The 17,851-nt window shown below is 36.9% G+C and overlaps 1 protein-coding gene across 6 annotated transcripts in view; it reads left to right on the top strand.

Moving 5' to 3' along the window:
* Positions 1-17,851, top strand: part of ATM (Serine/Threonine-kinase ATM-like protein) — a 533,430-nt gene that overhangs the window by 306,336 nt on the left and 209,243 nt on the right. For all 6 annotated transcript variants that reach the window (XM_089417581.1, XM_089417585.1, XM_089417584.1 and 3 more), the window contains 2 exons: positions 966-1,283; positions 2,859-2,980. In XM_089417581.1, the coding sequence (XP_089273707.1) occupies positions 966-1,283; positions 2,859-2,980 (440 nt within the window). The remainder of the gene's footprint in view (positions 1-965; positions 1,284-2,858; positions 2,981-17,851) is intronic.

Genomic DNA, 17,851 nt, shown 5'->3' on the forward strand with positions numbered 1-17,851 from the left:
TAATTTTTTATATTATATATTTATAATTTAAATTCTATAAAAAGGTTAATGGATTAAGTTAATAATGACATAAAAATGTTATATATTATTTATTTTACATAAATATTATATATTACAAAGTTATATAAAAGCTATAAATTCGTAAATTTTCATAGTTTTACAATTATAAAAAATTATATTTATAGTATTGGTACTCGCCGTATCCTAATCCTAGTCTTTTAAAAAGATGACGAATCTGTATCCAAATTCCGGATTCATATCTTGTTAACATATGATTTCAGTTCTAAATGTTGTGATTTATAAATGGATTTGATTTTTGAACTCTAAAAGTGTTTTTTAAAATTTAAAAAGTATTATTATAACTTTTGTACTTGCTGTATCCGGATCCTGGATTTTCAAAAATCTAGTGGATCTGAATCCGTATCCGTATCTGAATCCTGGTAACTTAGTTAAAAACATTAAACACTACAACAATAATATATGCATTTGATTTCTTGTTTCTTGATTCTCCTGTAGTAGTTAATCTAAACGAATAACAAAGATAAAGATGCTACAAAGAACTGTCCATAGTGTGTTTCAGTGATGAACTAGCTCTTTGACATACAATGACTCTACCATTTCTACTTGTTTCTGTTCAGTTTTTAATGGGGTTACAGCTTCCCATCCAATCTTTAGTTGAGAAGAAAACACACCTGATAATGCAACTTACAAGAGTTAAGTAGAGAAGAGTGTATAACCCTGTTTTGATTATTAAATGTGGATTACTGGCTAACATCATCATAATTTAAATTACATTGTATTTTCTTGACATTTTCTCTCATTTACTTGAAACTTTTTCAAGATGCTGGTGGTATTTGATTTCAACCTAATTGATAAATTTGAGATAAATTCATAGGGAATGGAAATGGGTTTCTAGTTCTGTTTGGTATAATTTAAAGTCTCACATCTGTCTTCCATATTACCAGTTGGTTTCACAGATCCTTACTTATGAGCATGAAGGAAATTGGAGCAAAGCTTTGGAAAAATATGATTTAGCTCTAAGAGCAACAGAAAGAGATCTTACTGCTGGACTGTCAAGCAATAATTCTCAAAGGCATTCTCTATCTGGAAATATATGCCATAATTCACCATTCAAAGATGAATTTTCAGACTGGAAATACTACAAAGGCCTCATGAAATCATTGCAACAAACTGGCTGCAGCCATGTGCTTGATCTTTATTCTCAGGGCCTGGCTTCCCAAAAGGGCTTCCTACAGCAAGATTTGGAATTTATCGAATTGCAGGTTTCTCAGATCTTGCTTATTGGTTTTGCTTCATTTTGTACGTTTTGAAACCTCACTGGTAGGTAATGCTTACAAAAAAGGGGTTCCATTTTTTATTGGGAGGTTTTCTAACTGCAACAACTTTTAGCACAGCACATGAGAATGTTTCTATCCATGTTTTTTGATTTAATTTTCAAATGCTTGCTTCATTGGATGATCAAGAATATGATATAAAATACAACAACAGTGTGTACGGAGTACATCCCAGCACTAATGTGGAAATTGTTCTACTTATTCGTACATACATGCAACATTAGATATGACCAGTGTTAAGTATTGGGGTCTGGAGAGATGAGTTTACAAAATGTTTCAGAACTAAACCAGAAAGGCATGTTACTTTCACTTTGCAACAAACAAGATACAGATGTTTTTATGACCCGTTATTGTGCAGTGTGAACACCAGAAATCATATCTCTGTACCAAGGTAGTATTTTGACACTGTCCTGACAATCAGTCCTTAGATTTACTAATAGCTTTCTTTTGCTCATAGGCTTACACCTGCCAAATTAAATTGCAACATCAAGTGTGGGGACGTCACTCTGGTCATCATGTGATTTTGCTATAGGTCTGGAAGAAGAGTTGGAATGTATCCTATTGTCCTTTTTTCTGCTTCTACTACAACCCTTGGTTATAGTTTTGGATATACAAGGTAATTCTTAGAGGTGCAAACAATTGCATTTTGGATGATCAATCACTTCCATGTGATGGTTCAATCCTGGCTGGACATTCTGTGTTTGAGTTTTGCTAATATAAAGTTAGAAATATTGTAAAAATATGATTTGCTGATGAACTTCATCACATGTGAACGCAAAATTCCATACCATTTCTATCATCACAAATAAAATGAGTATTTCTAGCTTCACATCAACGATGATGTTCAAGGATTGTTACCACTTTCCCGTACAGGTAGAATTGATGAATCAGATTGTACATAATGATTCCAAGAGTGGGATATTGAAAATAGTGATTCACTTGTCTTGTATCACTGGTTGTACTTCTTAGTCTGGTTGACTTACTATTGTGGTCATTTGTTGGACGTTAATAATATTATCAACTTGTCTTGTCTTATCTGACTTAGGCCCTGCTTTTGTGAACATTACTGAAATCCTTAGTTACTTGAATTTTGCCATGGCTTTCATTCCTCCTTTGCATTAATGGCTTATGGGCCTTGACCACTGCAGAAGAAATGACTCGAGAACACATTGTCTGTGTAAGATTTACTCTTGTTAGTCTGAGAACTTGGTGTTCGATCGCCAACCTAAATTTTCAATAAACGAGTTACAATATGATGTGTAGAGATGAAGGATATATCTTCTAATAAAAATAATATTATAGTATGTACCTGACATTCAAAATTTAAGTTACATTAATTCAGAGACATGCTGAAAAGTCATAAGAAAATGATAGAAGGTAGTTGATTAATGAACTTGTATTGTTTGTTGTGTTTAGAAGGTATGTGCTTTGGTAATTTGTCCTTATAAATTTTTAGCATATTTATATATGAAAACTGTTCTTGTGTTACCTCTGTTTATACAGTATGAAGCAGCTTGGCGAGCAGGAAAGTGGGATTTCTATTGGATTTCTCCTGAATTTAATTATGTCCAATGTGGTGGCCAAAGCAGCAGCCAACGAATTACTTTCAATGCAAATTTACATAGGTATTTCTCCTAAAAGGTTGTTTAAGATAAATTTTCCTTTGCCTTGCTTTATTTTGAATTAGACTATAGAGATAGTACTCCAAAGAGATCATCCTTTCTAGGTAAGACTAGTGTGCTTGAACGGGGGTCATTTAAACACAAGGCCCATAAAACAAATAATAGAGAAACTGCCTACTTGTTGGGAAACCAAGTGGAAGAGTATTTCTGAACTACTGGGAATTACTTGTGAATGTATTAAGTCTTCTTTACAATTTAATTCACTTCATTAAGTAATTACACTTGAGAAATTAAATGATCAATAAGGAGAAAGAAGAGATCATAATGCACAATAACAAGAGATACTAGAATTAGGTCAAAGACCACGGAGAAACCCCACAAGGGGGAAGCCCAACCAAATATTTCTTAGAGAGATCCTTCAACAATACATCAAGACGGACATTATACTGACCCAAGAAGGCTTCCACAAGTGCTAAGTCTTCATAACTGAATGTCCAACAAAGGTCACCAAGGAGAGGCTGATCCTCTTATCATACCATGAAAGACAATCAGATTAGAACTCAGATCTAGGCTCAGATCTCAGACACATACTTTAGATCTCTATAAGAATACACAGATCTTGGACATCAGATTTCAGATCACAATGATAATAAGAAGATCTTGAATACCAGACTTCGTATCTCAATGATAATAAGCAGATCTCAAATACCAGACTTCAGATCTCAATGATAATAAGAAGATCTCGAATTGCAGACTTCAGATCATAAGTATAATCAATTTTGCATGGCTCGTACTCGTATAAGACTCGTCGACCCATATAAGACTCGGGAACAACCCGTATAAGGCTCGTCAAAATATAAAAAACATTGAAATATGGTAAATTTTAAGCGCAAAAAAGAAACTAGTGACAATTCCAATCCTTATAAGTTATAAAAACCACAATATATGTAATAATTCATAACATCATCTCATATCTATAAAAGTACAACATAACATATTCTATTTTTGTAAGCAAAACATTTAGACACTGAATAAGAAAAGGGCTTGTTGACCACTACTGGTCAACTTCCCATGCAGTACACCCTCTTTTCTTGGCAGAGAGAGATAGCACCTGAACGACGTGTCCGTGCCAGCCTACAGTCATCAGCAGCTTGATCATTTCCATTGTAAACCCAGTCTGCATGTATGAATTGTAAATAATCTAAGCAGATCAGAGTCATGTATGTAAAATTGCCTAGGTGGACCTAACTTTCTATGATAATCTATGTCCCGGAAGGTTTTTTGTCTCACCGATCCATGGATCGGCAGAGTTTTCCTTCAAACCTGACCCCAAAGCCGGGATGGATTTTGTCATTAGAACTTTAGGAGAATCCTAGTGTGTTAGTCTGCTAGATTATAGTTGTGTCGCAGAACTGGGTGATTTATGAGGGTCTGTATTAAGTGGGTTTGTCCCCTTGAGATGTAAATTGTAAAAAGTCATCATGAAATGTGTCTTGAGGGTTGAAAATGTTTTAAATCCCCTCGTGAGTCCTAAGTCCTAGGTCCTAGGTGATGTTTCCAATGGCTTAGTTCGATGATCCATTTAAAAAATGAAATAAAATAATAAAAATTTAAAAAATTTAATAAAAAAAATAATAAAAAAATTTAAAAATTTAAAAAATAATAATAAAAAATAATTTAAAAATTTAAAAAATAATAATAAAAAATTAATTGAATAAATCGACGGATGAGATCAAGAGATGTCTTGATCCTCATCAACGGTCGAGATCATTTTTACATGGATCAATCGAACTAGCCGTTGGAGCATTTCCTTTAAATAGGGTGCTAGGAGTCATTTTCAGATCATTCGATCTGTGAGTCAGTACTGAAAAAGCTCTCTTGTAATCTGATTTCTGGTTAATAAAGAAGACTTTGGGGTCCAAAATCTCGCTGGTGTTACTCTCTGGAATTGCTGTGAGATCATTTCATTTTCTGCATATGTTATTTTCAGCCATTAATAATAGCTTTTCGTAGAGTATTGTGAGCACAGGTATCTTGTTCACTTGCTGGGGTTTGGGTGCTGTTAGGGTTTCTGAAGTAATGGCAGGTAACTCCATTACTGTTTGAGATCTAGCAGCATTTTTGCCCTCTTTGTTGACGGTCGTTTTGAGCTGTGCAGAAAACATTTTCTGAAGGAAATTTGTGGGCGTTTGGGGAAGTTCTCGGCTGAACCAGCCGACTCCCACAAGCTTTTCTTTGCAGAGCCTAGCTGATTTCGGCCCTGGGTTAATCATTTTAAAAGTTTCTGTTCTGATTTACATGAGAGGTTTCTTGATTTTGTTCGATAACCTGAAGAATATCTGTAATTCTTTCGCTGGATCTAGGGTTTTGATTTTGTTTACTGCAATTTTTTCTGTGATTTTAGGTTAATTTTTAAGGGTTTTACTTTAAATCTTTGCGTGTAGCTGCCGGGTTTTGTTTCCCCTCTTGCAGGATGCAGACCTGAGATAAGATCTGGAAGAAAAATTTAGTTTTGCAGGGTTACCATTTCGGTATCAAGGGTTTTGCAGGTCTGGACAAATCTACACATTTAGTGCAGACTCTGCCATTCAAGCTCTCTATACAGGCCATTCTCTCCATCACGTGATCCTGTTAGAGGCTGCGACGCACACACTGAATAATCCTGGGCATTTTTTAGCTGCGTCCTTTCCGTCACTCTTTTGCGTGATGGTGATTCGATCCCATTCGTCGACGATCTGAATTCATAGCTTCGGGCCAGTACGCAGTTAATAAAGACGCCTTCCTTTCATCGCCCAGACATTTCAAATCGACATATGGTAACGCGGATCTGCACAGCCAGCAAACTGAAGCGAGCCTCACGTTTCTCAAACCTTTACCGTCTATGTGCATAAAACTGTTGAAGCCGTCTTTTAATTCGACTGAAAATCTACTTATAACTGTCACTGCTGAAAGCACCGTGGACTTGCAGTAGCTTAAATGGAAGATTAGGTTGAAATTGGCGTGGATGCTTTAGGATTGTGGCGTGATTGGCGTTAAAAAATCCCGTGCAGACTCCCCCAGCTTGGAAATACGACTCCAGCGTGTTCCCTTTAGTCGTTGAGATTGCTGAACGAGTTGGCACTGCAGCTGAGGCTCTCAAACGATCATTATCCGCCTTTGAGAAGGGAATCGCATTTATTTTTGCACATGGTAAGAAGCCCGGTCCCAAGAAACTCGTTCCAGGCAGTAATTTCGGTCAGCCGTCTTCACTCTCGATCTCAGGTAATGTCAACGTATCAGTTTCTGCGGTCTCAGCATACGTAAATCTCAGAATTATCTGAAGGGTCACGGAACAGGTAAATCGATTTTGTATCCCTGCGTATCAGGTAAAAAACGAATTTCTCTTTGGGCAGCGTGATACATATTGCGTCTCTGCGTTTTAGTTACGGTTTCAGTGGTAATTTCGTTTTCATGAGTTTTGTTTGACATAGATTTTAGTCACGCTTTAGTTTAGGTTTTATTAGATCCAACCTTTGGTTATTCATAGGCTAGCATTGTTAATTAGATTTTGATTCGTTTTATTTGTATGACTTACGTCTTAGGTTTTAGTGCTTTTAAATTTAGTTTTGATTACTTAAATTTTTAGGATTTGCAAAGGTTTTGTTTTAGAAAATTTCTTTTAGGATTTAATAAATCTTATTTAGACTTTAATTTTAAACTTTAGGTTTTGTTTGTTAGGAATTATGTTTGATTTAGTTAAATTTCAATTTTAGATATAGGTTATTTTTAGGAGTTGATATAGTTTCTTTTAGTTTTATTTTAAAATCATAAAATAAACTTAAAAAAACAAAAAAATAAAAAAAATAAAAAGGAGGATTTTAGATTTAGTTTTATAGTTTAGTTTTTTAGATTAACTTTTGTTTTTTTTAAAAAAAAAAAAAAAAAAAAAAAAAAAAAAAATTGTGTTAGATCCAGTTATTTTTCGGGAATTATTATTCACGCTGAGATCTGAATTTTCAAGTCGAGATGCGAAGTTGAAATACGATTGCTGTTCATGGTGCATGTTTCTATATCAATTAACAAGTAATCGTTTTTATCATCTCTTAAGGCACTGGTCTGCTTCATTAATTAAATCCATCAAGTGTTTTTTTATCGTATCTCGTGTCTCCCAACCAACTGGTCGACAGTTGGTCTTCATCATCCCACAGGGACTACCCCCCTTAGCCGCGGGAGACAGGCTTAAACAGAGGGATCGGGGATCAGAGTGACAGCCCCCGGTCTGAGCGTTGTCGTGTCAATTTGCGCGACAACATTTTTTGGCGCCGTTGCCGGGGAATAGAGTTCTTCTCTCCTTGGTTCTTACATTTCAAGCTTTTCTGTGTCTAACTTCTTGTTCAAGTGGCGACTCCACTTCCTATATTATCTGCAAGAGTGTACACTAGAAGACATCCAAGCAGTCTGTGCAACCCCACTCCTGATCCTGAAAAGGTTTACAGGGTGCGATCACACAAACTTGCTTCTCGTACACTCCTTGCAAATCTTGGACAAGAAGCCCTTTCCGATATTCATTTGCTCTTTAAAGGTCAAGTTAGGCGCAGCATCATGAGTCTGTATGCCCCTTGTGATTTTTCTAACATTCCTGGATCCCCCAATGCTATTCCATCTGTTGGGTTAGACAAATTGCCTAATTTTCATGGAGATAATGCCATTACTGTTAATTCCCACTTACGAGATTTCAATATATGGATGGCTAAGTATGCTAGATCTCCTGATTTTGATCATGAAGATGTCAGGATGTCTCTTTTTGTTTTGACTCTAGCAGGTGATGCTTATGACTGGTTTACAGAAAAACCTCCAAATTCATTTAACTCTTTACAATCAATCATAAATGCATTTAGAGAAAAATATGGAGATAAGAGAGAGGGAAGACATCTTGTAAGAGCTCTTACTCTAATAAAAAAGAGAGAGGATGAAAATGTTGAAGAATTTAATAGAAGGTTTAATGGTATTATTAGAGAATTACCTCAAGACTATAAACCTACAGATAAAACTCTCCAAGATTTTTACATTGATGCCTTTGGTCCTGAACCATCTTATGAGTTAAGGCGTGCTAAACTTACTGATTATCGAGATTGCCAAGCCTTAGCTGTAGAACTTGAAAAGGACAAGGCAGCTTCTGGGAAGTCTGAAATCCCAGGCTTTGATAGGGCTGCTACGAAACTAAAGGAACCTAAGGGAAAAGTAGTCCAGGAGCCAGAAAGTGAGCTTGTTCTTAAATTGCTTCAAAAAATTGAAACTATGGAAATCAATCATAATAAGGAGATAAACACTTTGCAGAATAGATTGATTCAGATGGAAAGAACGCAATCGCAAAATTTTCAGCCTCGAAATAATAATAACAGAAATAATAATTGGCAAAGAAGGGGTCAATCTAGTGAGCAGAGACCCCCTAACCCGCTTACTAATCTGGTAGATGATGCTCCTCCTTACTGTCGTGCTTGCGATGCTTTTCACGAAGAGTCCTCTTGTCCCACTATCAGAAGACTCTTGGATAATGGAATGCTTGGGACAGGTGAGCAAATAAGCGTAGTAGGGAGCAAGTTTCCTTTGCCCATGAATGACTGGATAGAGGTTAAGGAAAGGAGCTATGATGTTGTGAACCCTCAATCTGCTTTTAGTATAAATAACCTTGAAAACGAAGATGACATTTTGGCCAGGTTATATGGTGAGAAACCCTCTCCTGAGAAAATTCTGGAGATTGCTAGAGATAAGGGTTTAACATACCAGAGAAGGGATAAAGATCAGAGCGGAAATCAAATTCCTCCTCGAACTTTAAACCCTGGTATAAACTCTGGAATAGATGTCAATTTGGGTAGTTGGTTTAATAATGCTAAAATTTGGGTTCCCGTATCTGAGATCGCTAAGATCCCTTCCCAAAGAGACAAGTTACTAAAAGCAATTCAGGGTCCTCAAGTCAACGCTTCTCAACAGAAGATTCGCGAGGTTGACTACCATGATGCTCCTATTTATCTGCAAAGCGTAGATGCTGATAACAAAGATCATCAACCCTTCTTTATCACCTTATTAGTCAACGGGTATAAATTGAATAACTGCATGTTGGATTCAGGCGCATCTGCTTGTGTTATGACTAAAAGGGTCATGGAACAGCTTAACTTAAGAGTTTCTAGACCCTACTATAATATATGTGCTATGGATTCTAAGAAAATCGAAGTACATGGTTTGATCAAGGATTTACAAGTTCACCTTTCAGTTTACCCGGACATCATGGTTGTTATGGATATCGTTGTCGTTGATGTACCTGATGCTTGGGGTATGCTGTTATCTAGAAAGTGGGCCTCTGATCTAGGAGGAAGCATTCAGATGAATTGGTCATATGCTATGATTCCTTCTCCTAGCGGTGATGGTTTTGTTAGGCTAAATAGAGAGCCCGAGAGGAAATTTCATGTTGAAAATCCTAAGAAGCCTCATAATGAAATAATTAGGGAGCAATCTGACATCGGGAACTATTCTATCATGTCTAATTTCATAATTCCTCCCGATGATAAGGTAAAAAATCTTAAAGATGAAGTCTGGTATATGTACTTCGATGGTGCGTTCTCTAGTCATGGTAAGGGTGTGGGAGTAGTGCTTAAATCTCCCCTTGGTCACATATTAAAGTTTGCCTATCGTTTAGAATTTGAAGCAACCAACAATGTCGCTGAGTACGAAGCTATATTGTTGGGTCTGGAATTGGCCAAAGCTTTGAGGATTAAATTGCTTAGCATCAAGGGGGATTCCGATCTGGTTATCATGCAACTTAAAAACAAATTCACATGTAGAAATCAGAGATTAAGAAACTATCGAAATGCTGTGTGGGATACTATGGAGCACTTCGATGCCCTTAACCTTGAAGCAATCCCTCGAGAACAAAATAGTTTGGCGGATGAGCTTGCCGTAGCTGCTACCACTTTCCAGTTGTCTGACGAGTTAATTAACGATAAAATTAAAATGGAAGTAATATTCAGACCATCTGTTCCAGACAACTCAGAGCATTGGCAAGTTTTTAATGATGAAAAACAAGTCGTTCGTTTTCTCAATAGTTTAGATGAGTTTGAGGATTTTCGCATAATTTCTCAGGAGGATGGATCTTTGAATCATGAACATATCATAAATCCTACTCCTAGAAATGTGGTTGCCTTGGAGCAACATTTTGATCGGCATGATGCCACGAAGCTTAGAGAAGAAAACAAGATGGACCCAGGCGAGTACCTCGAAATCAACATTGGTACGTCTGAAAATCCGAAAATAGTTAAAATTGGTAAAGGTACTAGTTTGGAGGAAAGGAAAAAGTTGACTGATTTACTTCATGAATATAGAGATGTTTTAGCTTTTTCCTATGATGAATTAAAAGGCTATAGGGAAGATGTTATGGAGCATACTATTCCTTTAAAGGACGAGAATGCTAAACCCTTTCGGCAGAAACTTAGGCAAATTAATCCGAAATTAGCCCCCTTGGTCCAGAAAGAGCTTGCTAAGATGCTTTCAGCAGGGATCATCGCTCAAACTAGGCATTCGACATGGTGTTCGAATTTGGTGATTGTTAGGAAAAAGAACGGTTCGATAAGACTTTGTGTCGATTTTAGAAACCTTAATCTGGCATGCAAAAAGGATAATTACCCTTTACCAAACATGGAAACTTTGTTGCAAAGAGTAACTGGGTCTGGAATGATGTCATTGCTAGATGGCTTTTCTGGGTACAATCAAGTTTGGGTTAAAAAGGAAGATCGACACAAGACCACATTCACAACACCATGGGGCACTTTTGAATACATTAGAATGCCATTTGGGTTGACAAACGCTGGGGCTACTTTCCAGAGGGCCATGGATTATGCCTTCAAAGGGTTAATCGGGAAAATCATCGAAATTTACCAAGACGATCTTACTGTTTTCTCTAAAGATGGTATCAGCCATATAGATCATCTTAGGAAGGTTTTTGATAGATGCAGAGAATATGGAATTTCTTTGAATCCGGCTAAATCTGTCTTTGGGGTAACTGAAGGGAAACTTCTGGGTCATATCATTTCTAAGGAAGGAGTCAAGGTCGATCCTGAACGAGTTGAAGCAATTCAAAAGATTCCTCTCCCGCATAACCTCAAGTCCCTTCAGTCTTTCCTTGGAAAGATAAATTTTATTAGAAGATTTATCCCGAATTATGCGGAAATAGCTAAGCCCATTCAAAGTCTTCTGAAGAAAGATGTGAAATTTGTCTGGCAGGAAGAAGGCAAAAGGGCTTTCCAAGAAATCAAGTCTGCTATCGCGAAAGCTCCTGTCCTTGTTAGTCCTGATTACTCCAAAGATTTCATGATTTTTTCTTTCGCTTCTGAGGATACCATTGCCGGTGTCTTGCTTCAAAAGAATAAAGATGGTCACGAGCAGCCTATTGCTTTCATGAGTAGAGCACTTCAAAACTCTGAATTGAAGTACAATACCATGGAAAAGCAGGCTTATGCCTTGGTCAAGTCTCTTAAGCATTTTAAAACTTATGTGGGTTATTCTAAGATCATTGCTTTCGTCCCACATTCTACTGTTAAAGACATATTGACTCAAACTGATTGCTTAGGGACTCGTGCTAGGTGGGTTACTAAGATACAGGAGTATGATTTAGAAATTAGACCCACCAAGCTGATCAAAGGCCAAGGTTTAGCTCAAATGTTAACTGAAAGTAATGAAAAGACTCTTGGTTTGTTCTGCCTTGACGATCTATCTTCGCCAGAGTTGAGAAGATTAGCAGAGCATGAATGGTATAAGGACATAATTTACTACTTAACCAATCTTGCATGTCCTAACCATTTAGTCGCTCATAAGAGAAGGGCTCTTAGACTAAAAGCTACTAAGTACTGCCTTATGAAGGATGGCCTTGGATGGAGAAATCCTGAGGGCATAGTGCTTAGGTGTGTTGACGATGTTGAGTCCAAAAGATTAATCTCCGAATTTCATTCAGGATTTTGTGGTGGTCATTATGCCGCTAGAACTACCGCCCACAAAATCCTAAGAGCTGGCTATTACTGGCCTTCGATTTTTTCTGATGTGCACAAGTATGTTAGAACGTGTCAAGCCTGTCAGCTATTCACTGGGAAGCAGAAGCTTGCTGCCCTTCCTCTACAACCTGTTATTGTGGAGGCACCTTTTCAGCATTGGGGTCTGGACTTCATAGGGAAGTTCCATGAAAATTCTAGCAATGGCTACTCATGGATTTTAACTGCTATCGATTATTTCACTAAATGGGTCGAAGCCATTCCTGCTAAGAATGCCACTGAAAAGGTGATTATGGATTTCATTGAGAATAACATCATTACTAGATTTGGTGTCCCCGCTAAGATCACTACGGACAATGCCAAGGCTTTTAGTTCTTCAGAGTTTTCATCTTTTTGCTTCAAATATGGCATTGTCTTATCTCATTCGTCGAATTACTATCCTCAGGGTAATGGTTTGGCTGAATCAAGCAATAAAAATCTCATAACCATTATCAAGAAGATAGTAGGAGATAACAAGAAGTCTTGGGACAGTAAAATCAAGTATGCTTTGTGGGCAGACAGAATTACTAAGAAGAAGTCTACTGGTAAATCTCCCTTTGAATTAGTTTATGGCTTGGATGTTACCTTACCTGTGCACCTAAAATTGCCAGCCTATCGGCTTCTCCAAAATTTTTCCACTAATAAAGATGTTGTTCAGAATAGGATAGATCAGATTGTGGAATTAGATGAGGCTCGTCGGACAGCTTTTGAGGCTATATGTAAAAATCAATCTAATATTAAGAAAAGCTTTGATAAATGCTCTCGATCCAGATCTTTGCAGGTTGGAGATATGGTTTTACTCTGGGATCGCAAAAATGAAAAGCCGGGAAAACATATGAAGTTTGATAGTTTGTGGCTGGGACCATACATCATTAGAGATATAGTCGGGCCAAACTCATTCTACTTGAGCAGATTGGATGGCGAACCACTTGATCTACCAGTGAACGGCCAAATGCTCAAGCTGTTCTTCAGAGATGATATCTGATGCCATTGGGCATCTTCTGTATTATATTTCTATCCCTACTTGTCTTTTCAGCATTTCATTTCTGTTTTTAGGATTAGATTTACTTTTCATGTTATTAGTTAGTTAATAAATGAAGAGCTTTTATCTTTCCTGTGCTTAATGTATATGATGATTTTGGACGGATGCTACTTATATTTTGTTGTGTGTTGCATGGATGCAGATTCTGGATTCTCACATTCCTACAGAGCAGCAACGTGTCCCCAAGTAGAGCCAGATGTTGACCACTACTGGTCAACTTCCCATGCAGTACACCCTCTTTTCTTGGCAGAGAGAGATAGCACCTGAACGACGTGTCCGTGCCAGCCTACAGTCATCAGCAGCTTGATCATTTCCATTGTAAACCCAGTCTGCATGTATGAATTGTAAATAATCTAAGCAGATCAGAGTCATGTATGTAAAATTGCCTAGGTGGACCTAACTTTCTATGATAATCTATGTCCCGGAAGGTTTTTTGTCTCACCGATCCATGGATCGGCAGAGTTTTCCTTCAAACCTGACCCCAAAGCCGGGATGGATTTTGTCATTAGAACTTTAGGAGAATCCTAGTGTGTTAGTCTGCTAGATTATAGTTGTGTCGCAGAACTGGGTGATTTATGAGGGTCTGTATTAAGTGGGTTTGTCCCCTTGAGATGTAAATTGTAAAAAGTCATCATGAAATGTGTCTTGAGGGTTGAAAATGTTTTAAATCCCCTCGTGAGTCCTAAGTCCTAGGTCCTAGGTGATGTTTCCAATGGCTTAGTTCGATGATCCATTTAAAAAATGAAATAAAATAATAAAAATTTAAAAAATTTAATAAAAAAAATAATAAAAAAATTTAAAAATTTAAAAAATAATAATAAAAAATAATTTAAAAATTTAAAAAATAATAATAAAAAATTAATTGAATAAATCGACGGATGAGATCAAGAGATGTCTTGATCCTCATCAACGGTCGAGATCATTTTTACATGGATCAATCGAACTAGCCGTTGGAGCATTTCCTTTAAATAGGGTGCTAGGAGTCATTTTCAGATCATTCGATCTGTGAGTCAGTACTGAAAAAGCTCTCTTGTAATCTGATTTCTGGTTAATAAAGAAGACTTTGGGGTCCAAAATCTCGCTGGTGTTACTCTCTGGAATTGCTGTGAGATCATTTCATTTTCTGCATATGTTATTTTCAGCCATTAATAATAGCTTTTCGTAGAGTATTGTGAGCACAGGTATCTTGTTCACTTGCTGGGGTTTGGGTGCTGTTAGGGTTTCTGAAGTAATGGCAGGTAACTCCATTACTGTTTGAGATCTAGCAGCATTTTTGCCCTCTTTGTTGACGGTCGTTTTGAGCTGTGCAGAAAACATTTTCTGAAGGAAATTTGTGGGCGTTCGGGGAAGTTCTCGGCTGAACCAGCCGACTCCCACAAGCTTTTCTTTGCAGAGCCTAGCTGATTTCGGCCCTGGGTTAATCATTTTAAAAGTTTCTGTTCTGATTTACATGAGAGGTTTCTTGATTTTGTTCGATAACCTGAAGAATATCTGTAATTCTTTCGCTGGATCTAGGGTTTTGATTTTGTTTACTGCAATTTTTTCTGTGATTTTAGGTTAATTTTTAAGGGTTTTACTTTAAATCTTTGCGTGTAGCTGCCGGGTTTTGTTTCCCCTCTTGCAGGATGCAGACCTGAGATAAGATCTGGAAGAAAAATTTAGTTTTGCAGGGTTACCATTTCGGTATCAAGGGTTTTGCAGGTCTGGACAAATCTACACATTTAGTGCAGACTCTGCCATTCAAGCTCTCTATACAGGCCATTCTCTCCATCACGTGATCCTGTTAGAGGCTGCGACGCACACACTGAATAATCCTGGGCATTTTTTAGCTGCGTCCTTTCTGTCACTCTTTTGCGTGATGGTGATTCGATCCCATTCGTCGACGATCTGAATTCATATCTTCGGGCCAGTACGCAGTTAATAAAGACGCCTTCCTTTCATCGCCCAGACATTTCAAATCGACATATGGTAAGGCGGATCTGCACAGCCAGCAAACTGAAGCGAGCCTCAGGCTTCTCAAACCTTTACCGTCTACATGCATAAAACTGTTGAAGCCGTCTTTTAATTCGACTGAAAATCTACTTATAACTGTCACTGCTGAAAGCATCGTGGACTTGCAGTAGCTTAAATGGAAGATTAGGTTGAAATTGGCGTGGATGCTTTAGGATTGTGGCGTGATTGGCGTTAAAAAATTCCGTGCAGACTCCCCCAGCTTGGAAATACGACTCCAGCGTGTTCTCTTTAGCCGTTGAGATTGCTGAACGAGTTGGCACTGCAGCTGAGGCTCTCAAACGATCATTATCCGCCTTTGAGAAGGGAATCGCATTTATTTTTGCACATGGTAAGAAGCCCGGTCCCAAGAAACTCGTTCCAGGCAGTAATTTCGGTCAGCCGTCTTCACTCTCGATCTCAGGTAATGTCAGCGTATCAGTTTCTGCGGTCTCAGCATACGTAAATCTCAAAATTATCTGACGGGTCACGGAACAGGTAAATCGATTTTGTATCCCTGCGTATCAGGTAAAAAACGAATTTCTCTTTGGGCAGCGTGATACATATTGCGTCTCTGCGTTTTAGTTACGGTTTCAGTGGTAATTTCGTTTTCATGAGTTTTGTTTGACATAGATTTTAGTCACGCTTTAGTTTAGGTTTTATTAGATCCAACCTTTGGTTATTCATAGGCTAGCATTGTTAATTAGATTTTGATTCGTTTTATTTGTATGACTTACGTCTTAGGTTTTAGTGCTTTTAAATTTAGTTTTGATTACTTAAATTTTTAGGATTTGCAAAGGTTTTGTTTTAGAAAATTTCTTTTAGGATTTAATAAATCTTATTTAGACTTTAATTTTAAACTTTAGGTTTTGTTTGTTAGGAATTATGTTTGATTTAGTTAAATTTCAATTTTAGATATAGGTTATTTTTAGGAGTTGATATAGTTTCTTTTAGTTTTATTTTAAAATCATAAAATAAACTTAAAAAAACAAAAAAATAAAAAAAATAAAAAGGAGGATTTTAGATTTAGTTTTATAGTTTAGTTTTTTAGATTAACTTTTGTTTTTTAAAAAAAAAAAAAAAAAAAAAAAAAAAAATTGTGTTAGATCCAGTTATTTTTCGGGAATTATTATTCACGCTGAGATCTGAATTTTCAAGTCGAGATGCGAAGTTGAAATACGATTGCTGTTCATGGTGCATGTTTCTATATCAATTAACAAGTAATCGTTTTTATCATCTCTTAAGGCACTGGTCTGCTTCATTAATTAAATCCATCAAGTGTTTTTTTATCGTATCTCGTGTCTCCCAACCAACTGGTCGACAGTTGGTCTTCATCATCCCACAGGGACTACCCCCCTTAGCCGCGGGAGACAGGCTTAAACAGAGGGATCGGGGATCAGAGTGACAGCCCCCGGTCTGAGCGTTGTCGTGTCAATTTGCGCGACAACAGGGCTCATGATTCCATAATTAAAATAAAAATGTCAGCAAGTGCAAAATTCAAATACATATGTCATAAATGATAAATGATTGTCTCATAACAATCTTGAGTCTCATCACTCATGGACGACTACGCCTACAGTAAACCCTCATGGAGCTAGTTGTTGAATTCTGGTAGCATCGGATGTGCTCTAAGTCTCAAATTTTGCAGGGAGGCTTGGACACATGTATTCTAAAGAAATCAAAAAGCGTTTTGGGAAATTCCACCCGGAGACAATTTTATTAAAATAATTAATTATTTTTACCTGTTGACCCTGCTGCCTACACCTAACTACAGGTTAGTGAGAAAAGCCTTCAACCCCACAAGGTATGGTTGGTGGCATGGAACTCAGAGAAGGGGCTATCAAACTAATCCCGACTCTCTCCGTTTGAGCTATCTCCTAGGTTATTTAAGAGGGGTGTTCCCTAATGAAAAGTTAAGTTAAAAAGGATGTGAGTTTCTAGGAGAATTGCTAGAGTTAAATAGATTATTTCTTTTAAGATTTATAAGAAAAACTGATATGAGCAATAACCATAAATACATAAGATAAGCATGAAATACATAAACAACCAGTGGTTTCAAAGTATTTCTTTTTAAGAAATGAAATTGTATTTGCTTAGAATGAAGTGAAATGCTTTCAAATGGATAGCCAAAATAATCCTGAAAAGTGAAACAATAAATTGTTAGCACAAGATATTATAAATGCCTTCAACATGACTAAGTCTACAAATCAAAGCATGGAAACTATCTTGCTCAAAAGGATACAAAAATAACTCAAATGTTAGATCAAGATGACAACATGCAATTAAGCAGTGTTGTGAAAATCGCGATTTAATGAAAAAATCGCGATTTTTTCAGCTTGTCGATCAAATCGCGATTTTTATACAAAAGAATCGCTTAGTTTCTTTTGCCGTTTTTTACTGAAAAAATCGCGCTTTTTTCAAAAAATCGTGCGGGGTCGGGCAACACGATTTTATAATTTCTTTTTTGGTTTTTCAGTTGCTCATTTGGACAGTGGCGCGCACGATCTTATATATTAGTTTTTTTATCATATTTATGTGTCAATGTATTTATTTTATGTTGTAGATGGTTTAGATATTAAAAAAATAAAAAAAAATGAAAAAAAAAAAGAATATTTTTGTACCAAACGATTTTTTCCCGATTTTTTCCCGATTTTTCCAATCTTTTCCGATTCGTTCCCCGCGTCGATTTAATCCTGATCGCGCTTTTCACAACACTGCAATTAAGTATGCAACCCAAAATAATAGTACTTGAAAGTGAAATCAACCATTTATGACAATAATTAAACCACA

This window comes from Pinus tabuliformis, chromosome 3_2 (assembly GCF_031772625.1).
Source record: "Pinus tabuliformis cultivar Carrire ecotype Pingquan chromosome 3_2, CPIR1, whole genome shotgun sequence".
Taxonomy (NCBI): Eukaryota; Viridiplantae; Streptophyta; class Pinopsida; order Pinales; family Pinaceae; genus Pinus; species Pinus tabuliformis.